At 40.7% G+C, this 21,680-nt stretch overlaps 3 protein-coding genes across 6 annotated transcripts; 2 read left to right on the top strand and 1 right to left on the bottom strand.

Moving 5' to 3' along the window:
* Nucleotides 1-386: 386 nt before the first annotated feature.
* Nucleotides 387-4,909, bottom strand: pheta2 (PH domain containing endocytic trafficking adaptor 2). 2 transcript variants are annotated; one of them, XM_079177194.1, is made up of 4 exons: nucleotides 4,635-4,909; nucleotides 2,253-2,341; nucleotides 1,853-2,156; nucleotides 387-1,218 (listed from the first exon to the last, which is right to left on the bottom strand). In XM_079177194.1, the coding sequence occupies exons 2-4, from the start codon at nucleotides 2,331-2,333 to the stop codon at nucleotides 815-817; spliced, it is 789 nt and encodes a 262-aa protein (XP_079033320.1). In that variant the 5' UTR covers nucleotides 2,334-2,341; nucleotides 4,635-4,909; the 3' UTR covers nucleotides 387-814. The 2 variants fall into 2 exon arrangements, with proteins under 2 accessions (XP_079033320.1, XP_079033321.1); XM_079177195.1 differs by having other exon boundaries at nucleotides 387-1,215.
* Nucleotides 4,910-6,484: 1,575 nt separating this feature from the next.
* Nucleotides 6,485-10,878, top strand: cd2bp2 (CD2 (cytoplasmic tail) binding protein 2). 2 transcript variants are annotated; one of them, XM_079176903.1, is made up of 7 exons: nucleotides 6,485-6,504; nucleotides 6,874-6,952; nucleotides 8,210-8,351; nucleotides 8,708-8,865; nucleotides 8,947-9,529; nucleotides 9,614-9,699; nucleotides 10,617-10,878. In XM_079176903.1, the coding sequence occupies exons 2-7, from the start codon at nucleotides 6,878-6,880 to the stop codon at nucleotides 10,725-10,727; spliced, it is 1,155 nt and encodes a 384-aa protein (XP_079033029.1). In that variant the 5' UTR covers nucleotides 6,485-6,504; nucleotides 6,874-6,877; the 3' UTR covers nucleotides 10,728-10,878. The 2 variants fall into 2 exon arrangements, with proteins under 2 accessions (XP_079033029.1, XP_079033030.1); XM_079176904.1 differs by having other exon boundaries at nucleotides 6,491-6,531.
* A 1,674-nt stretch (nucleotides 10,879-12,552) lies between these two features.
* prr14 (proline rich 14) lies at nucleotides 12,553-21,671 on the top strand. Of its 2 annotated transcripts, XM_079176911.1 has the most exons (11): nucleotides 12,592-12,642; nucleotides 13,895-13,923; nucleotides 14,024-14,203; nucleotides 15,278-15,440; nucleotides 15,528-15,587; nucleotides 16,228-16,268; nucleotides 16,500-19,325; nucleotides 19,417-19,558; nucleotides 19,716-19,825; nucleotides 20,257-20,325; nucleotides 21,366-21,671. In XM_079176911.1, the coding sequence occupies exons 3-11, from the start codon at nucleotides 14,061-14,063 to the stop codon at nucleotides 21,655-21,657; spliced, it is 3,846 nt and encodes a 1,281-aa protein (XP_079033037.1). In that variant the 5' UTR covers nucleotides 12,592-12,642; nucleotides 13,895-13,923; nucleotides 14,024-14,060; the 3' UTR covers nucleotides 21,658-21,671. The 2 variants fall into 2 exon arrangements, with proteins under 2 accessions (XP_079033036.1, XP_079033037.1); XM_079176910.1 differs by lacking the exon at nucleotides 13,895-13,923 and having other exon boundaries at nucleotides 12,553-12,642.
* The last annotated feature ends 9 nt before the right edge of the window (nucleotides 21,672-21,680 follow it).

Raw genomic sequence — 21,680 nt, 5'->3', positions numbered from 1 at the left:
GAAAGGACACATCTACATACAACTAGCAGAGCCGGGGATCGGACCTCTCATCCTCTGACTGATGGACGGCCCTGTTCTCCACTTAGCCACAGTCGCCCTTAAGGAGACGATGTAGGATGTACAGAAATATCTTCACTGCAATTAGTAGCCGGTGTGCAGGTTACGTCGCAGAGCAAACATGGATAGAGAGCCCTTTTCATGGATGACATTTTGTAAATTATAAAAATTGTGAAATGATTTCTTCTGAATCTTCCAGTGACGTGTTCTTTTATGCTCTGATCTAAAAAGTAATGTTTGCTTGTGTCATAGGATCTTGATTGACAGAATTTATTTTTTCAGTTAATGAAAAATACATAATACTGTGCTTAACACAGCATCACACTGCTTCTTCATAAAGTATTTGTATACCATGGATGAAATGATCAATTGTACCATTTACAAAGCTGTACCATAAAATTATCAATTGTACCATAACAAATAACTGCTTCATGTCCAAAAGGTCCAGATGTGCAGACACCAGCTGCACTTCTAACCCTTTGTGTGCACATTCTTCCTTGTTCTTTGATGCATGCCATGGACACTTTAAGGCTGTCTTGGATACAGATACATCACATTTTCTGTAAAACAAATCTAAGATAGAAATGATCTGAACTCATATGAGATGGAGGGAACATTTAGCACATTTACAGGTGTCTGGGCCTCAAACTCAATGTTCTGAAATATACAGTTGAACCCGCAACACTTCAGGTTCAGTTCCTTTTTGACATGCGTTATTTCACTTCCTCTTAAATGGAAGTGAGATGTAGGTTTTCTTTCACCCCAGGTCGATGAGATCTCCATCAATGTGTTCCTCTTCTGCTCGTTGACTCCTCTGCCATTCCTCTCTCGCTTTCTTCACTTCCTGGCCATAATAATCATGAAGTGTGCTGAAGTCCTCGAGTGGATTAAAACCCACCAGAGGCCATTCGCCGTATAACGGTGCCGGTCCATTGAGTGGTGTGACGTGAGCATTTCTCCTGGGCCACAGTTTCGGGGACTTTTTAGCCACTGCTTTGGTGGGTATTGACGGTGCTTGTAAAACAGTGCCGGCGCTGAAGCTTCTCCCCTCCCTGACCTCAGCTGTTGGCCCCCCCTGCACAGGGAAGGAGAAGTTGGTGGTGGACTGTTTGAAGAAGGAGCTCTGACGGGACTCACCAGAGCCTTGTTGCTGTTTAGCTTCTGCAGATGGAAAACAAGAAATTAATATTAAGCATATATTAACATATATATATATATATATATATATAAGCACCTTTCGCAATGGAAAAGTTTGGCATTTTGGGAAAAGTTTTGGCAGAGAGTCGGATGAGAAGATTGAAATCACACTCTTGTTTGGGTGCAATCAGTGGCCAGTTTAGCTTAGCTTAGCTTAGGGACAAACGGGCAACAAAAAGAGTCTACCAGCCACACTTTTAACTAAAAACAAATTTTAAAAAGAATTTGCAGTTTTACAGGGGACTATGTGCTTGACTGGGAGCGGTAACTTCCTGAAGTTTCTGCTTGTCACCTTGCAACCACTTAAAGACAAGAAATAGTATCCTGTACATAATGAACTTAAAACGGCTTCATGGTGCTGATAGGCAGCTTTCCTTACCGTTGGACAGAGCCAGGATAGTTGTTTCCTCCTGTATTGTATTCTTTATGCTAAGCTAAGCTAACTCTCAGCTGGCTGGAGCTGGTTGCACTGATTTTATCATATCATTTACCACCAGAAAAATAAGTCTAGAAAGGACAGAAATTATGAAAAAGGCACAAGAACCCCATAAACTTCAGTCTATATAAATGCATATTGGCACCAGGAAACAGAACACACCTTCATACTGCCTCCCCAAGTCTCTCACCAGCAGGGAGAGGTAGCAGTGGCTGGCTGAGAGAAGAGCTTTCACCCAGCTCTCTTGAGTCTGACCATCCCCTGCTGCAAATCTGTAGGTTTTGAGTCCCGGCCCTTCAAACACCAGGGAAAAGGCGAACTGTACATCAGACTCGGAGCGCCGGACTGCACACCCCTCCAGCACGATGACCCCCAGCAGGTGTCGGTCAGCGGGACGCTCCTGGTAGAAAAGCAGGTTCGCCTTCAGGACAAACCAGCGCCGCTGGTAGGTGGCATTTCTCTCTTTCTATGAGGAAAGTAAAGCGGCAAAGTAAAGCGGGATTATTACATTAACCACCAATATTCAGTCGCTTTATGTTGTCTGTCTTTTGTTTGTTCAAACCTTTTTGTAGAGATATCCCTCTTTATCTACCGGAGAGGTGCATGAAAGATAACGGGTCAAAATCTTCTCATGGAGCTTCATCCCAACACCTGAAGAAGAGAAAGTTCTTTTATATGCAGAATGTAAAATACTAAAAACTGCATGACATGTGTCAGAAGTTCTGACACATGTCATGACGCTCAGTTAAAATGAAACACATTCACAGCCATAACATGTGCAACGCTTCTGACACTGCATACAAATCCTTTTCCTGGCTGGGTCAGGGCTGCTAGCTGTGGGGTCGTTTCTTACTGTCCAGTTTGTTCAGAAATGTCCTTCTTGAGAAAAGCGTTCCCAGTAACTCCGCCACTAAATCAGTTTCTCCTCCTTCCGCCATTTCATATTAAAAAAACAAAGCTAGGTAAAATATCTTTCAAATATTTCCACTTGAACTCTGTCTGCTACAAAGCTCTGCTAGCAATCATGTTTCGCGGGCACATAGTCACGTGCCCGCCCACTGACCAATCACAGCACACTCTGCACCTTGCTGGCAGAGAGGCATCTGGACTCTGAGCTGACGTAACTAGGCCTTCAAACTGCTCTGGTGGGGCCATGAATCCCAAACTAAAGATCTGATTGGTTGAATCAACAATATCGTCCCCATTCAATTTAAACTGCACATGGCAGCACTGGGTGAGTCTGCAGGCTGGGGCCTCTCTTCTTACTAGAGACACAGAGGTGAACTCTGATTGGATAAAAGCTCTACTTAAAACAAGCTGCACTGGAAGCAGAGCAACTGAGGAGCACAGTAGCTGTGCAATGAGAAAATAAGATAATGGGGAAAATATTTTTATAAATTATAATACATATAAGAAAAAATTAAATGTATTTAAGAAAAAATATTAAATTATAAAATAGCTATAACTTTGTGATTCTGTTTAGGCCAGCAGAGAAGGCTTTGCAGGCCCTGACGGCCCGCCACTGGTCAGAACATATTCCAGAAATAAAAACGTGATTTTACGGTAACTACAAACCATTACGGGGTTTCTATTGATTTCAATTGAGTTGATCTTTGAAGTTATCCTCCAACTCTCCTCACAGTTCAGGTTTGAAAGCAGCAGCCAACCCATAAAGGTAATTATACATCGTAATAAGTATAATCAAGCACTATATCTTTATTGTTCCACTATTTTTACTTTTGTTGGACTGTATGTTACTGGCTATGTTAGCTTCATCTGCACAATCTGCATTTGTTCTTCATGCAATCGCTTGTGCGCGTCCGTGAGTGACTGAGTGAGTGAATGAGTGACTGAGTGAGTGAGTGAGTGACTGAGTGTGCACCGCTGTGTCTGTCCACAGCTATCTCGCATTCTGCTGCAACAAACTGCATTATATTTTGGGAGACCAGTTATGGCTGCACACTCAAGGACCTCTCATCATTGCGGTGATTCACTCTTTCTCAAACATTTTCCTTTTTCAATAATTTTTAGCTTGTGACCCTCTTTATATTTGGGTCCCATCGTCTTGTTCCAAATATGTTTGATTTGTTTTTAGAGACTTTTACCCTCTAAACTTCTCTGATGTTTCCATTTGAAAAATGTGTTGAGGCCTAATGACGTAACGTTACTTAAAATTTCACCAAGAGAACTTTGTATTTTTCTCATTATTTTTAATAAATAAACTAATAATGAACTACTGGAAACTGCAAATGAAGAGTAAAAACTAGCCCATCTTGATCGGCTAACAATAAAGTACTTTTTGCATATTGATACATCAGTGCTGCAAGTCACTTAATTCAAAATGATTCATATTTAACAATTAACAAAGGCCACTTTGATGCAAAAGGAGTACTTTTGGTTTTTGATACTTAGAGCACACTTTGCTACTGCTGCACTCTTTTGTCTTTTGTCAAAAACACATTAATACTTTTACTTGGGTGAAAGATTATAAAGATGATAAAACTGTATGTACTAAAAATGAGGTGTCAACTGGAACATATTCGTGAAATCCAGGATTTTTATAAGCTAAACGTTGGTTGAAATGATCAAGCAACCTTTCCTGTTCAGTTCAATTCAGTTACTATATTATTATTATTAATAATAATAACAATAACAATTGTAGTATTATGATATAAATTTGAGGAAATTACTATTATTATCCATTAGGCTTTAGTTTTAAAACCAGTGTTATAAGTGAACTAAAAACCAAGACAAATACTGTTACTCCAAATACACTTAATCAATAGCAGTCAAATAATACAAGTCGCATTTATTAATAATGACTGTGAATGAAGTTATAATGATCATGACAGTAATAATGTTATGCCTAATCCTTCATCCATATGCAGTAGCTGTTGTGACTCAGACAGCAGTGGCAGAGTAGAAAACAGTGACTCAGACTTACCTCTGCCAATGTTGAATCCTTCACAGGGTCACTGTCTTTACATTATTTACATTTACAAATATCTTCTTCGTGGTCCTCACCGGTCCTCAACATGAAGCCAATTGTTCTCTACCAGTTCGAAGCATCCAGAACCAGACAATGTTTGAACATATGGTTTCAGGTTACTACCACTGGTTCTCCCTCGGGTGCGAGAGGACGAGTGTTGAAATATAAATAACTCGACCCACTTCCTTGTAACAAAATCCTGACATATTATATTCTCTCTCTCCTCTCCGCTTGAGTCGACCCTGAGCTAGTGGATCAGCCGAACCGAGCAGTCACTAACAACAACTGCTACCTGGAAGTGAGATGCTGGATGTTGAAGTGGAGGTCTGATGTGTTTGCTTCGGCTCTCTCACTTCTGCATTTAAAATTACTTTTTGTTAAACTTCAGATGAGTTTTATTTTAATCTCTGGTGGTGTGTAGAGCAAAAGTCCCTTCGATGGGTAATTCTTCATTCTTCAGATGTGCAGCTTCTTATCAGATATAATTAATAATTGCTTTTGACAAAATATCAGTTGTGTCAAATTCCCTTCTCTGCTTTTAAAGCAATGTCATTATTATTCTCTAAATTGGAATAAGTAAGGAAACATGACCTCTTGAAAATGTGCTGCTACATTTTTGCCAGTTGTATTTATTTTTGACACACACTTATCCTTTTTATCCCTGAGGACCTCAGGGAATTCAAAATCTAAAATAGTCAAAGGTGAAGAGATTTACAGGGATTTATATTCTGTGCAGCATGTCTCCACAGACTGGATCAGGGGCCGTAATAAACTTGAGGTCAAAGGTTTAGCCAAAAACTGAATGCCAAGAGTTTACATGTTGGTGTTTATGTGTTGAATTCATGCACACTGTCATTGCCTTTGATTATCTATTTATTTAAGTACAACATTTCAGTCATGGACATTGTTCAACAAGCATTCAATTCTCATTATGAAACGATAACATCTTCAAACTATATTTTACAATATAACCAATATAACCAAAAATTGAGACAAATGCTATATAGAGAAAGACTGAGTAGCAAACACAATAGATATATATTGTGTTTTTCAGATTAGCATTTTACATATACAATATACCAACTAATGACATATGATGAACTATAATTTTACCACACAGTAGTATAAAGTAGCTTTTTGAAGTGGTGCTCAAACATAAATGCATCAGTAATAATAATTCATATAAAGGATCATTTTGGGGCAATTTTGCTACTTGAGTACTTTTAGTTTTGATACTTTGGGTATAGTCTGCTTGTAAAACATTTGCTAACTAAGATAAGTAAATTCATAAATGCAGTACTTGTATTTGTGATGGAGTATTTGTATAGTGTGATATTTTTTACTTAACCTAAGTAACCTCAATTATTCTTCTGCCAGAGTTACCAGCTGTTAGTGTCACCCCAAGTAACTGATAAACAGGAACATACTGTTACTCCAAATACACTGCAATATAGAACTCCAGTCAAGTATTACAAATTGCATTTATTAATAAGGTATAATGACAATATCTGTAATAGATTCTAGCTAATACCAATTAAAACATGCCTAGTCTTCCTTCCATAGTTGTTGTATAGTGACAGAATAGAAAATAGTGACTCAGACTTTTGACCAAGTCTAACTATAATTAGCTTGTAAAACCTTTGCACAACTACGTAAGTAACATTTTAAATGCAGGATTTTTATTTGTGATTAAGTGTGGTACATATCCGATCCACACTTCTCACCAGGTGGTGGCGGTGATGCGCCGTGTCGTTGTTTGACAACAAGTGCAGACATTAAGAAGACGAAGAAGAAGAAAACAAGCAGACGAAGAAGAAACGAAAACGTACGTCGTTTGAATTATTTTGATCAGGTCCTGACACACTTTCCAGCTAAATACCAATGCGTTTGTCTTGTTTGTATATTTCTACACCAAAGTAATATACGGGTTGTATTATAAGAGTTAACAAAACGTAACCTCACCTCTAAAATGAGTTTGCACTGTGATAAATGCTTTACTTGCTCTGCATGCGCTGCTGCTGTTGGCTAACATTTGTAGCAACAAAGCTAACACGAGCTGTTTGTTAACCGCTCATATTCAGAACGTAACAGGAATCTACTGTGTGAACGTGTTATAAAGCCACTAAACTAGTATCACAAAGACAACGTTAGCAGCGTGTGAGTAATAACAGAGTCCCTGTCTCCCCTCGTGTAGCACAATGCCGAAGAGGAAAGTTACGTTTGAGGACGGGGACGGAGAGATAGAGCTGGATGACGAGACCCCAAACAAAAAGGTAACGTGTGCACGAGACATCTAATTACATCACTGGTTAGTTAGTTAGTTAACGAGTTAGTTAGTTAGGGCTGCACGGATGTAACTATCCCTACAATCATTGGTGGGAGAAGTATTTAGACCCTTTACTCCACCACAAGTAAAAGTCCTGAATTCAAAACCGTACTTATGTAAAAGTATGGAAGTAAGTCATTATTGTTATTAAAATGTACTTCAATTATGGATAGAAAAAGTAGTCAGTGTGCAGTGAATTGTCCCTGTCAGTGTGTTGTTATTATATTTTATGTTTTTGGATTAATATTACTGCTGTATTAATGTTACATGTTTAAAGTTGTGCTCATTTTAACTACTTTATATGCTGTTGCATAGTTTAATCCACAGCAATGCATCATATCCTATAATATCATCATATGTTTGTAGCGTTGCTGTCCTGTGAGAACAGTGCATCTCTAAAAAGTCTTCATGAGCTCAGACTTACAGCCTTGTTTTCAGCTTTGTGGCGATGCATTTTCCAGCTGATCCAAGAGGCTTTTTAATTAGTTTATTAACGCATACAGTTTATCCCAAACATTCAATATCAATACATCTGGAATTCTGAGGTTTTCAATGAACAGGAAGGGAGAAAAAAACCTTTTAATCTGAGAAGTAACTAACGCTGTCAGACAAATGTAGTGGAGTAAAAAGTACAATGTTCACCTCCTGAGGTGTGGTGGAATAGAAGGAATAAGTTGAAGACAATGGTACCTCAAGTTGTTGAGTAAATGTACTTGGTTACATTCCACCACTGCAACCATATCATTTGGCAACTAAATGGTCACAGGTGAAAACAAATACCTTTTATAAGACATTAACAAACAGCACCGGATTGCCTTTGGTCCAGTGAGGCCGATACAGATTGTAGTAATGACTTCTGAAGCTCTGCTTGATCGCCATCAAAGTGAAAGTATCTCTAAGGAGGAGTTTACCCGTTCTTGCTGAATGCTTTAGACATGTGCAGGATCCTCTGTCTTATCCTTTATCGGGGCTTGTTCGGGGCACCTGTCCCTGATGACTTGAACATGCAGAATTACACTTTTTACCCGTCGCACTGCAAATCTTTTTAAATGAGCACATGGACAGGTGGTCGGCCATGAAGCTAAATCAATGACAGTGTTGTTGGGACGTGGAAGTAAGTCAATAAATCGAGCAACAAAAAGGGATGCCTGTATAACCTTTAATGTTAATTTACTTTTCTTTTCTTTTCCTACTGTTGAACCAGATCTGCGAGGCTGTGAGTGGACCAGGCTCCAGGTTTAAGGGCAAACATTCCCTTGATAGCGACGAAGAGGATGAAGGGGAAGAGACGAAAAGCAGCAGCAGCAGCAACAAATACGATATTCTGGCCAGTGATGACGTGGAGGGTACGTATACTTTAACATTTGAACTGTAACTATGAAGTGGTAGATGGCAGAGAGGTGGTCTTGCTTTCTTGAATATAACATATATTACTTCAAATAGACAAACGTCCACTATTGATTATATCTGTACAAGATCTTCACAAGTATAAATCTATGTGATTCCCAATCATGCAAATTTGAATTAAGCGTTAAGGAAGCACGCTCTTAACAAGAAGGGCCTGAATTCTTTGCCACTGGAGATTTTTTTGTCCGCTTCTGCAACATATAAGTGCCATGAATGTAGCAGCAAGGTGATGTTTTTGCCGAAACGTGTTGTATCATAATCAATTCACCTGAGACCACATTAACTACGTTTTCAGGCCAAGAGGGAGCGACAATCGACTATGACGAGGGAGTTTCCATCACACCGTTCAACCTGGACGAGGAGATGCAGGAAGGATACTTTGACTCTGAGGGAAACTACTTCATCAAAAAGGAAGAACAGATCAGAGACAACTGGCTTGACAACATTGATTGGGTAATTGTATTTCCGGGACGTTTTGAGTCGTGTCTGAAAACGTTTCAAGCAATGTGCAATAATGTAAGTTGCTTCTTCCAGGTGAGAGTAAAAGAGCAACCTTTCAAGCAAAAGAAGAAAGGTCTCGGAGCCAAACGGAAACGCAGAGCCGGTGACGAGGATGAGGCTGAGGAAGAGAAGCAGAGAGAAGAGAAGCAGGCAGGCAAAGCAAACGACGAAGGAGAAGATGAAGAGGAGGAGATGGAGCCTGCAGAGGACCCGCTGGCGTCCTTCACTCAGCACCAGCTCACTGAAGCTGTTGTCGAACTGTTGCTGCCCGGGGAGACGGTCGCCACAGCGCTCCGTCGGTTAGGAGGCCTTGGAGGACGGAAGAAGGGGAAGCTGAGGGAGGAGAGTGAACCCACAGCGGAGAACAAACGGGATACAGAAAAGCTCGACAGGCTCACATCACTCGCTGACAGATTGGTTGGATCTGGGATGTTTGAGATCTATCAGCAAACGTATGAAAAACTGGCCTATTTGATGAAGAGCATGAGCAGCAAGCGACCAGCCGTGGAGAAGAACCAAGGTGGTGAAGAGGAAGAAGATGAACTTGATATGTTCGCAGATAAATTTGACGAGACGCAAACGGGCAGAGCAAAGGAGGATGAAGAAGACAAAATAGGTGGCGTAGCGTTACTTGTATGCATTTTCCTTCAATAGTACAAAATATCTCGTTTTGTTTCATCCGGTTTTGTCTTCTTCTCAGTGACTGATGAAGTGATGTGGGAGTACAAATGGGAAAACAAGGAGGATTCTGAGATTTTCGGCCCTTTTACCAGTCAGCAGATGCAGGTATTCAATGCAGTTCTTGAGTTTTTACCAGTTTGATTATGACATCCACGAATGCTCCCTCGAAAGGGAAGGAAATAAGGATGTGTACTAAATTCTTTGAGTATACTTATATATACTTGTATATATAAATTCATAAAGGTGTACATTCTTAGAATAACGTTTTTGTTTATTTATGGTGTTTTCAAATATGGAATGGGGACATAGTTCAGGTTTTTATGTTTATCGTCATATTAGAAATGTATGTGTGTTTTTAAAGTATGGTCAAGTACATGCACAAACTTAAAGGGATGGGTTGGATGTATTGAAGTGAGGTGGTGTGAGGTACTTATCCACAGTCAGTGTTACTCACAGTAGAGTCCCGGCATGGCAGCAAAGCAATGTACAGCTGTAGACCTATTTAAGACACCTAAAACAAATCTATATGCCTTTTAAATGTACACTATTTTTAGTCTGTGCTATTGTGTGACTTTGATGTTTTTAAGGGTTAGGTCAGATTCACCAAAGTCACACAATAAAACACAGAAACTAACCGCTTGAGTCAGCGGCAGACCAGCAGCTCTTCTGAAGGTTAAATGAGTGAAAGGAGTCTGGTTGTTTTGAAGAGAGCATTGATAACGGCTTCAGTTTTCCTTTTGAAAAGAGCTGTTTGACAACACGGTTAAGGGCCGAAACAATTCTTTGAAGAAGTGTACACTCAAACTGATACTGATGGGTTTTTTTCGGTTTCTAATATTCGTTTTGCTGCTGCTCTCACCCACAGTATTACATTACTTAGCTTCAGTGCCGGTGCTCCTTTTCTCCTCCATACTTCTGTACCTTTATTAGTAAGTCCCATTATGTTTACTAGGTTATTGGTTCTAGCTTTAACATCAGATCTGGCCAGGTGGGTTTTAATCTTCTCATTGTTTGTTTTTCAGGGTTGGGTGGACGAAGGCTACTTCAGCACCGGCGTTTACTGCAAGAGGATCGACCAGAAGGGAACTCAGTTCTACAACTCCAAGAGACTAGATTTTGAGCTGTATACATGATTTCTGTCCAGCAGTAAATGAATCGCAACCATCACGGTCATGAAACGTTTTCATTGTTTGGTGGCTTTGGTGTCAAATCTATCATTTTTAGCAGGGGCTTTGTTTTCTGTACATTGTTTTTAAATAAATAACTCATGTATGTGGTGTTGCTATCAGACATTTGTTCTGTCTTTGTTGTTTTATTTCTTTGAACCAAATCACATTGGGGATCATTTATGGCTCATTGAGGACAAATTTCATTTGACACATTTACATTTTATACATTTATTTAAATTATTTTGTTACTTTGAGTGTTTCTCACTTGTGTACTTACTACTGTTGAGAGGAAAAGATACTACTGTACTAGCTTGTATTGAATGGCACTTATGCTGCAAAGAAATTCATATTCTCAGTGAATAGAATACAGAAATGTCAAACACAACTTCACATATTCACCGCTGGATACCTTTGGTAGTTATTAGATTATATCTAGTTTACATATAGTCACAGATACATCAGTGTTACCTCCCAGGACGTATAAAATATCTGGCCAATTCAAATTATTTATATTCTTTCAATATTCTTCTGAGAATGCTGGATGTGTTTTTATGTCAGAAGTGATGAGATAACATACTGAACTTTGACAGTACAAGTCACAGTGTAATAAGTAGTTGATCAAAGGAAAATAAATCCTAATTTAAATCACTTTTCAAGCAAAAATACCAAACTTAATCAGAATCAGAACCGCTTATTTTGTCAGTGTGATGCACATCGTACAAGGAATTTTACTTGGTGGATAGTGCACACCATTAAACAAATCAACACTGCAAAAAAAATCAAATTTACAATAAAATATAATATAAAGTGCACAGACAAAAATAACAGTACTTTAAACAAGCTCCCAGGTTGTTGAATGTGAGAATTTGCTGCTTTTACTTGTCTTACATTGTAGCAAATTGAATATTTTTAGGTTCATGACTAATCATCTAGTGCTCTAGTTTTAGACCAAACAATAATTTAATTAAAGTAATCATAAATTGCAACCCAAAGTAATGATTTGTATAAAATGAGACTTGTGGAACATTGATTTAATTTAATGTGTGACTAAAATATATTTCATTTATAACAGAAGTTACAATTCAATTTTGTTTAAAAAATGTAACAATTTAGTTACAAGGCAACTGTAGTTTAATCATAGATGGATTATGAGACAATCTGCCCCGACATGTAAAAGGTCTTATAAATAAGGGCAAGACCTCCGGACTGACAGTAGTCATGTCTGTAGTGTTTTTGTGTCTCTTTGTGATCGTTTTTTGTGTGTTTGAAATAGTTTTGTGTCTCATTGTAGTCGTTTAGTTGTCTTCTGTCCTTGTAGTCATTTTAGGTATATTAGTAGTTGTGCGTCTCTTTGTATCAATGTATTAGATGTAGAATACTTTAAAACAACAAACGTTAACACTCATCGAGGCCCTGGGACCCCAGTAGGCCCGTTCAGTAATCCATCAGTGTGACATCATCTGTGTGACAAAACGTTTTCACTGGTGATAATGTTATTGTGAATACGGTGCTCTTAATTAATGTTGTCAACCTCTAACGCCTATAATTATTTTAAATGTGGGTCTTCAGGGGCTTTAAAGATAGTAGGTCAGCCGAGGACATAAAGAAGACTATCATTTTTTTATTTAGCCGTTTGTCGTCGCTCACCTATTGGCCACCCTCCACCTACGACGTACTCAAGGTCTCCTCTGATTGGTCAGATTTCAACAAGACTTTCCGGGGGGAAAGTAACTCGCGCTGTGATTGGTCCATCTGTCTGTCTGGTTGTTGGATTCGTAAAAGCGGATACATTTGCGAGTCGCTGTAGAGGCGCCGTCCAGCATGCCTTGTTTACGGTGAGGGTCGGAATACGAGCCCGTGGTCCACGTTAACGTCTCTGGTAAGTTTATTTACTTTGCTTCAGCCTCGATAACCGTTTGCAACCAACGTGCTAAACCCGGGGTATGTCTAGTTACCGCGGGAGCACTCGTACGTTAGGAGAGATGACAGCTCCCCGGGGCCACGACTACTCCCCGGTGCAGAAACTGTAGCATTATATTACACACGGTGTGAATAACAGCGTCAGTGTTGACGGAGTCACAGTAAAGCTCCGCTCAGATGTGGCTGAAGTGTTTTTAATTGACAATATTTGTTACGATAATAAATAACAGAAGAATGACGTTGGCTAATGTTAACATACGTTAGCTCACATATCACGTTAAAAGTTTTAATTTGAAACTGTCCATTCCAGCATTTAGACCTCGCGCAGTTGTAATCGAACCGCCGCTCCCATTTGATTGAGAACATTCACTGAGATGCATTCCTATCTAATGAGCTATAAAATATGTTTATAAGTCATTTTAGTTAGCAAGATGATTAGCTAGTCTAACGGTAACTAACGTACATGTTTGTATGTGTGAACAATGACTCACAAAGAGCTCAAATTCACAACATGTGTATTGTGTTGATGTTGACTATAAACGTCGTCTCTGGTTTTGCATCACTGCTTCAACCTTCAATAAAGATTAAAACCAACATTTTCACGATAGACATGAACCTCCATATACTTGTACATTTAATGAATTCCTTGTCATGACCCTCCAGAAAGTTATCGTTTAAAAACAAACAAATGTAAACCTTTTTACCAGATATGTTAACATTTTAACTGGCTCCATGGAAGATATCTCTGTCAGCCTCATTGAGTTTGTGTAGAATTCTATTATAATGAGTTCAATTCCTCATGAATGCTCTCTAATGTGTCAATGTTTATCTAAATCTTTACTTTAGTCTCGTTTCTCTCTTGTTTTCCTAATCTTTGCCACTTTAGCTTTAGGGCTGCAACTAAAGATTATTTTCATTATCTGTTCATTGTTTGTTCTAATGTCAGAAAATAGTGAAAATGTCTCAATTGATCTATTCAACCGAACACTATTTTGATAATGAAATAATTGGCATGGTGGTCGTTTGTAAAGCTATTATGCCAAAATTCCCTAATTCCAGCCTCCCAACTATGATTTGATGGCTTTCTTTAGTTTTATGTGAGTCATCTTGGTGAGGGGCCTTTTTCCACTATTTCCTGACATTGTGTATACGCGGATGAATATTTTTCCATTTTGAAATGGAACTTATTAAAAGATGTTTCCTCATTTCAGAATAAACCGCCGTCCCAGAGATCAGAAAAGTGAGCAAAGCTTTATTTTTAAGGCCTTTTTCGAAGTCCTTTCATACTGATTTCATGCCCTGCATGTGTTTGTTTGTGTATGTGTTGTTGTTATTTACAGATAAGGACAGACGAGGAGAGAAAGAGAGAGCAAGGGGATGTTGACTTATCCCTCTGACTCCCTCCATCAGATAGTTTGTCCAATGGATGAACATGCGATTCCCCCAAACAGTTTCTGTAGTGCACCTCCCCACAGTGAACCTCCACCACCTCTCCTCCCCCTTTCCTCCGTCACTCCCAGGTATAGTTCTTGTGGCACCCTTTGCTTTCTTTTGCTGTTCGTGTTTATTCCCCTCCTTGCTGTGTTTTCCCCTTTATGGATTGAATGATTTAGGACCACACAAGAAGTACGTTCTACGGAGAAAGTCTGATAAATGTGAATTTCCATCAGTGCTGAGATTAGGAAAATGTATTTTCTCCATTTGAATTAATCTGGTGTGCTGCTGTTCACCATGCAGACTTAGATGTCTACAAAGCACATTGTGGTCTCTGCACCATATACAAATGACTGAATTGTTTTTTTCCAAGTGTCTTTAGTCACCAATGGAGACATGAAGGCAACCTGTAACATTTATTTTGAAATAATATAACAGTCCCAACTCAGCTAAAGGATTTTTGCAAGTGTTTTAAGTGAGTCTGTTCCCTTCAGTCGCCACAAAAACATATATACGACATGCTCAGAAAGTTTGAAAGTCATCATCAGTTCACAGTGGGCTGGTATTTATCACATTCAAGCAGATAAGGTTATCAAAATAACTAATTAGAATACTCATGCTTGATGTGTTGCATGTTGGTCATAAGTTAAGATGGTTCTGGTGAAGATAATGTATTTTTAAGTAATCTTGTTGCTGATACTTGTACAGGTTAGGGACGTCCCGATCCAAAGGAATCGGTATCAGCTAAAATACAGCTGATCAAAATCTGATCCTTTCGCTACTGAAATGTGTTTGGTCCACCTCAGCCTGCTTAATGGCAGCCAGGCTGTGCCGTGTACTGCGTACCAAAGGGAAAATCAGAGTGTGTGTATGTGAAAAATGATTTGTTTGCACCTGTGAGTGACTCTGTTCTGACACCCAGGTTGTCGAAACACACCGATTCACTAAACCCCGACAGTAACTAATCTGTTTTCTCTTCTTTAAAAGTAGAAAAGAGCAGTGTGCAAAACATTCAGCGAGCAGCTTCTCATTTTTAGCCGGCACTGATTGTTGCTTTCGCTGTTTTAAAATGAAGAATGAAGTGGCGTCAGCTATCATATCTGCTGTCACTTAACGTTCATGCCGTATACTGCATATTGACTTGATTTCCTGATTCACAGCTGTGCGAAAAATGGAATATCTGGACATGGAAGCAGTGGCTGCATTCAAGAGATCCGACCACAAACCCCGAAGAAGCAGAGCAACACAGACAACAGAGCTGCCCAGAAACCACCCAGACAGGACCTGGCCCCCACAAAGAGGCAAAGAGAGGGTGCAAACATGGTAGGAGTTGAACTTAAAAACACATCTTTTTCAGGTCCTCTTCAATGACCTGACGAGTCACTGCTCATGCGTCTCTCTGATTTGTAGGTGTCACAGTCCAAGCAGCAAAGAGTTGAAGGCCCGCATGAACAGGAGCAACAAAAGGAGGTCAGTTACGTCTTTCGTCGCTCTCGATGTTCCACACTCAGCTAAACCCTCTGTGTCTCTGTCTGAATGCCCTCGATGGTATTTTTCACGTAATACAGCTTTCAGTGACTAATCTGTGTGTGCAGCAGCTGTTCTTTTACGTCTGTGTATGTCAACATTGGAGACCGGTACAGTGAGCAGGGTGTGAGGGTTAATTGAGTGATTTTAATCTCCTTTCATGGTCTGCTGCATCTGACACAGACGAGCAATCGAGTGTCTTAGTTGACCCAGTAACGCATAAACGTGATGGATACAGGATGCCGTGTGTCTTCATTGTAGAGGTGAACCAGCACCAGTGTTTCAGAATCCACTCAAATGACTGAATAAACAATCAAATTAATTGGCTGTTATCATTTCCAAAGTACCAAACCAATTTTCTTTTTAAATAACCTTTTAAAAAAAATGTTTAATACATTTTTCTTTCACGCAAAGTGCTCCATTTAAATTTGACCAAAATTTAATTAGGTTTGAAAAACATTTCAACTTTCTTTTTCTTTTTATAAATGGAAAGAGAGACATTAATGCTTTTTTTTTTATTGTTGGTTGTTTAATTGCTGCTTAATTTTCTGAAAACAAACTGTTTATGTATTTATTTTCTCAGGATGGATTTGATGTGAGTTTTGCAACAGAGCGCCAAAATAAGTAAGTGTTATAGCAAAGTCTTCTCAGCTTGTGTATGCATATCAGGTGTGTGGAAAAGATGTTTTATTAACAGAGAACTAGAGAGAGGTCGGCCTGATACAGGACGTTTTATACACGCCATATCACAAGAAAGTTATATGTAGGTGTTTTTATTTGACATAATGACACATTCTGTCTTGTGATTTCTGTTTTTGAAAGTCTAATTTCCCGTTTTCATTTTTATTTATTTAGGCAAATCGACCAGAGAAGCCCAGAGACTGAAGAAGATGTGGTCGAGCAGTTTGCTGTCGATGCCACACAGAATCCTGACACCACGGAACCTAACATGGATACACGTGGGGGGGGATTGGCTGTTGGACACTCTTTTGGAAATGCGTCCGCCCCAAAGGGATGGGTGATCGCCCCCTTATTTCAGTCATTCAAGTCCAAGATGGCCAGTTTCACAGAGATAGTCATGAGTCCCGTTAAACTCTTCAGAGGTAATAGTCCTCCACCGTGCACGGACCTTCCAGACAAACCCGATGAGTCTGAGCTGCAGCCCGCAGGAGCATCTGATGTGGAACACTCGGAGCCAAGTGATGTGTTTCCTTCAGAAGCACAAAGTGAGAATGAGAGTCAGGAGAGGCTCGGTAAAGTAGAAGGTGCACCAAACACAAAAACTGTTGCTCTTAAATATTCCAAAAGATTATCGTTTGATGTAGTGTTGCCAACCCACGGCTCCGAACAGGCGGATGAATGTGCAATAAGCCAAAAGGAAAAGAACTCTCCTGATTCTGTGCCTTTGCAACGCCGCCCCTTACCCTGCATCGATTCTGAGGACGCTTCAGGATCTGTAGTGTCCGTTATTAGGTCCTCTATATTGTTACAGCCCTCTCTCAATATAAGTGCCTCGCATGAAAACAAGGTAAATATCTCTGGTGCTAATGAGGACCGGAAAGGCAAATTGGCTGCCCAGCTGAAACCACTGCCAAGGAAATGTTCAGTAAAGAAAGTTGCCTCTAAGACGTCAACATCTAAAGTAAAAAAGGAAGAGTCTGAGGTTAGTGGTGAGCAGTTTTCTCTCGTGAATTCAGTGAAATCAAACAAAGCTGATTCCGTCTGTTATGCTCAGCCTGACACTGACTGTCCTCAGCCTGATGATGGTGATGGCAGGAAAACAGAAAGTCTGGATCGCCCCAGCCACCTAAAAAACTTCACTGACTGTGCTAATGGAGGAACACTGAAGCCTTCTTTGGATACTCAGGAGCTGGACTGTCAGCTGAACCCTGAAACTTATTCAGCTTCAGGTCTTGGGAGAGCAAAGAGAGGGGTGCACCTGGACTGCCATTCCCAAGACTTTGTGAAGAGGAAGAGATTAACAGCAGATGCATGTAAAAAGGATACAAAAAGACGAGAGTTATTAAATGTGGCTTCAGATGTTGGCATGTTGAGACCACTGAGAAGAGAAGCTGTGTCGACAAATCCCATTGTACATCAGGAAGAAACGCTGAAACCTGTCAGAAAAAGACCGTCTGTTTCAACAAGAACAAATAAGAAAGGAAAAAATGGACAAGAAATAATTGCTGCAATAAATGAAACCGTGTTAATCACACAGACCAAGAGTTACTCACTGGATGAAAGCAGTGGTGTGTCAGAGAATAACCTAAAGGGCAGCAGCAGCAAGGGGAAGCCCAGGGGATCGTGCAAAGAGCTGAAGACCAGAACAGGCCGTGGTAAACCTGAAGTAAACATCGATAACCGTATGGAACTGGAAACCAGCACGGCTATCGCCTCTACAAAACAAGCCGAGCAGGAAAAGCTCTCAGAAGTCCTCACTCGTCCCGCTGTAAAGCCGCTCCAGAGCACAAGCGAGCGCCAGAATATCAACAAGAAACCAGTCAAACGGAAATCGCCGAGCCAATTTAGCTCAACTCCAGAGTCAGACAGCACTTTGTTTTCTACCTCCTCGGCACTATCGGCGGAGCCATTAGATCTCACGCCCACAGACTTGAGCGCCTCTCAGTGCGTTCAAAAAGAGGAGGGCTTGAAAACCGGACTGACCCAGCCGCCCAAGAGAACCAAAAGGGGTTTGAAAGTGGTTGTTCAATCGTCTGCGTCAGGTTGGACTCAAGAGACAAAGCAGTGTATCCATGACCGTCATTTGATAGCCAAAGAAAACCAGCCCAATGAAGGCAAAGGTAGAATCTCAATGGATCCTTTGTATTTTGAAATTACACCTTTTGAAAGTTCTCAACAACCTGTTCCTTCGTCCTCCCAACCTAATTCAAACGGCTCTGTACAATCAAACGATGAAGTTAAGCACGTCACCAATGCGAAAGAAAAGAGTGCCGCTTCTGTATCAGAGGAGTTATTTCCCACTGACGCTGAAGCCAGTAGCCACAGCAGCATTACTGCAAGAGGGGTTAATATGAAGCCAAGAAGAGCAGACAAACAAAGGAGAAGATGCAGGGTTCTGCATAGCAGGACATGTAAAGGTGAAGAGGTGACTACGTCCATCACTATGGAAGATGCAGACCTGGCTACAGCAAGTTCTCACTCGGAAGGAAATGACTTGTCAAGGCGCCTGTTGCGCAGCTACTCTTGCCCAGAGATCCCCTCCCTTCATGTCCACGACACCTCCTGGACATCCGCTCTGCATTCGTCCCATCACAGCAGGACCCACACAACACACCAGTCTTCCCACACTCCCGTCCACCATGCCCACAAGTCCCTGCGGCGGGCTCGCCGACACACGGTCTGCAGCGTAGAAGTGGAGCGGGAGATCGCCCCGCTCTGCCTTCGTAAGGAGGTGTACCCGTCCAGAAGATCCCTCCCATACGACAGGTGGTCTCCTAGTCTTGCACTTTCTCCCAGCACTTCCCTCTCCGCTCTTGCGTCCTTTTTCCTCTCAAGCCCCCTGGCTTTCCTCTCTAAGAAGGTCGACAGCAGAGGCGCTACCACCAGCCCCAGCACCTCCAGTCATGTTTCCTCTCCCGCCTCCTGTTCTCCAAAATACCCAACGGTATCCCTCCAAAGAATTGACTCGTCTAGTTCTACTACGTTGGACTATAGTAGCAGGTAAGACTCTTTTTTTTTTTTAAGGTCCGTTATAATATGTTTTATAAAGCCAACGATGCTGTGCTGATATTCCCTCTTGGTGTCTTTGCAGTTGGAATCTGTTGGCGTGTCAGATGGAGAGAAGACAACAGAGTGAAGAGGAGGAGGATGGCGAGGACACAGGCTCATCCAGCCAGGAGTTTGAAGATGTCGGGTTGCGAGAAGAAAAGGCTTTGTCTGATTCTGAGATCAAGGTATACGTCATTTCACTTGAATATAATGACATCTTGTGCTAAAGGAGTAGTAACACAATGTCGAGCATCATTTAATAATTAATCCTTTTACATTTTTGGACGACATAACACTGGCATTTGTCATTTTGTCTACTAATCCTCTTGTTCATCATCACAGGTGGTGCAAAAGCATGAGGAACGAGGGAAAGTGTCATCTATAAGAATTCGGAAGACTTTACCCAAACCTCAGAACAACCTGACACCCATGGGCCTGCCCAGACCCATCAGGTAAATACCCAAATAAATGAGCAGGGAGATCACTCTAGAGAACAATGTGTGTGACAAATGAATCTCCGCTCAAAGGTCCACATAGTCGGTTTCTTCTTTTGTACTTTTAACTGAATCCCACCGCTTTCTAGGGATTTATATTTTCCTCTCAAAGACCTTTTCTGTCCCGGTAGCAGAAACACACTAGCTCGGGAATATTGACTTGTTTATAAGGTACAACAGGTAAAAGATGTGCTGATCATAAATATACACGGTCACTTTTGATCGTTCATCGAAAAGTCAAACACGTGTTTGAAAGTAGGACAAATTCTATCGGCTCACACTTTCATCTGCCACTGAGGGTTAATTTGTCAATACATGTTGTCTATTGAACACTCTGATCCATATTCAGACTGATTGTAACAGTGTTTTCTTCTTATGTTGCACCACAGGCTGAAAAAGAAGGAGTTTAGTTTGGAAGAAATTTACACCAATAAGAACTTCAGCAAACCCCCTGAAAGGTAAGGTCAACTTTACAACATTGACTGTTAAATGCACATTAAAAGATTCATATATACACACACACAAAAGGTATTTCATAAAGGTCATTCATCTTTAACAAATATAAAAATGACATATATTACAGTCTCACCACCTTTTCCCTTTAGACTTTGGAACAGTAAAATAGACGTTGTGTCCCTGGACATATGGAGCAGCAGAGTTCCCTTTTTAAATAATGAGTCAGACGAATAATAAATATATATAAATACGTTATTACTCAACATTGAAATTTATGGGAATACAACACAAAATCTGTAAAGGGGGATTTGTTGAAGCCTTGCTGTAAACAATGGGGGCACATGCTGTGTCCTAATTCCATATTCTGCATCTTTGTAGTGACTGTTTCTGCACTTGACAGGATGTCAACATACTTAAAGGGATAGTTTGGATGTTTTGAAGCAGGGTTGTATCAGGTACTTATCCATAGTCAGTTTATGACAGACCGTACATGGCTGTGAAACTCAGCACGCCCCCAGTTTAGATAAACAAACAGGAGTACCAACTCAGGAGCAAAACTTATTTTATTATAGACCCCTAAAATAAATCATCAGTTTAAGTGTGTGCTATATTTAGAATATGTTCACTGCTTTACCAACGCAGAACACTAGAGTCGCTGGTCTACCACTGCCTCAATCTCTTAGTGTGTTTGTGTTGTTGTGTGACTTTGGTGTTTTTAAAAGGTTAATTCGGATTCACACAATAACACAACCAAACAAACCGATGGAGGCAGCAACTTTGTGGACTGAGAGGTAAAATGACTATTTTTGTCAATGGCATCATTTCAGTTTTGCGTTAGAAGTGTCTGTCTGGCTGAAAATATGGTGTCGTATGGATTTGGGACACAACTAGAGTTTACATTGTTGCTGCTAGTGAGCAAAGGTTTGACCAGAGGGGGGCACCAGAGGGAAGATTAGTTACTTAAATCAGCTTCACCTGCTGATACGTTGGGTTCTAATGTATGAACTCGCTCATTGATTAGAATTTGTTACTCTGGTTTCAGCCGGCTGGAGACCATATTCGAGGTGCCTCTCAATCGCCGGGACGGCTCCTCGTCCTGGTACGGCCAGAGGCGTGTCAAGCGATTCCTGGAGTTCTTGGATGCCGGCGAGGTCAGAAAACCAAAGAAGCCACTCGTTGGTGTTGGAAAAGCAGGTATGTCCTCTTCCCGAACGAGACGGGGGGGCTTCCCTAAACACGAGCCGTCCCTCAGCGTGCAGGATGTGGACTCGCTTCTCTGTGCCAAGCTCCATCAGCTCAGTCTGTGGCTGATAAATGATCAGCCAGACAGCTGACAGATTGTTCGGCAGCCATTAAG

Source organism: Pholis gunnellus (assembly GCF_910591455.1).
Source record: "Pholis gunnellus genome assembly, chromosome: 17".
Taxonomy (NCBI): Eukaryota; Metazoa; Chordata; class Actinopteri; order Perciformes; family Pholidae; genus Pholis; species Pholis gunnellus.
This window is presented reverse-complemented; position numbering and strand designations above follow the sequence as displayed.

Excerpts from the sequence above, each read along its gene's own strand:
- pheta2 (XM_079177194.1), bottom strand. The coding sequence starts at position 2,333 with ATGAAGCTCCATGAGAAGATTTTGACCCGTTATCTTTCATGCACCTCT. Across the intron at positions 2,157-2,252 it reads AGGGATATCTCTACAAAAAG|AAAGAGAGAAATGCCACCTA; the intron begins GTTTGAACAAAC and ends CTTTCCTCATAG. Across the intron at positions 1,219-1,852 it reads CTTGGGGAGGCAGTATGAAG|AAGCTAAACAGCAACAAGGC; the intron begins GTGTGTTCTGTT and ends TTCCATCTGCAG.
- cd2bp2 (XM_079176903.1), top strand. The coding sequence starts at position 6,878 with ATGCCGAAGAGGAAAGTTACGTTTGAGGACGGGGACGGAGAGATAGAG. Across the intron at positions 6,953-8,209 it reads ACGAGACCCCAAACAAAAAG|ATCTGCGAGGCTGTGAGTGG; the intron begins GTAACGTGTGCA and ends CTGTTGAACCAG. Across the intron at positions 8,352-8,707 it reads GGCCAGTGATGACGTGGAGG|GCCAAGAGGGAGCGACAATC; the intron begins GTACGTATACTT and ends CTACGTTTTCAG.
- prr14 (XM_079176910.1), top strand. The coding sequence starts at position 14,061 with ATGTTGACTTATCCCTCTGACTCCCTCCATCAGATAGTTTGTCCAATG. Across the intron at positions 14,204-15,277 it reads CTTTCCTCCGTCACTCCCAG|CTGTGCGAAAAATGGAATAT; the intron begins GTATAGTTCTTG and ends CCTGATTCACAG. Across the intron at positions 20,326-21,365 it reads TTCAGCAAACCCCCTGAAAG|CCGGCTGGAGACCATATTCG; the intron begins GTAAGGTCAACT and ends CTCTGGTTTCAG.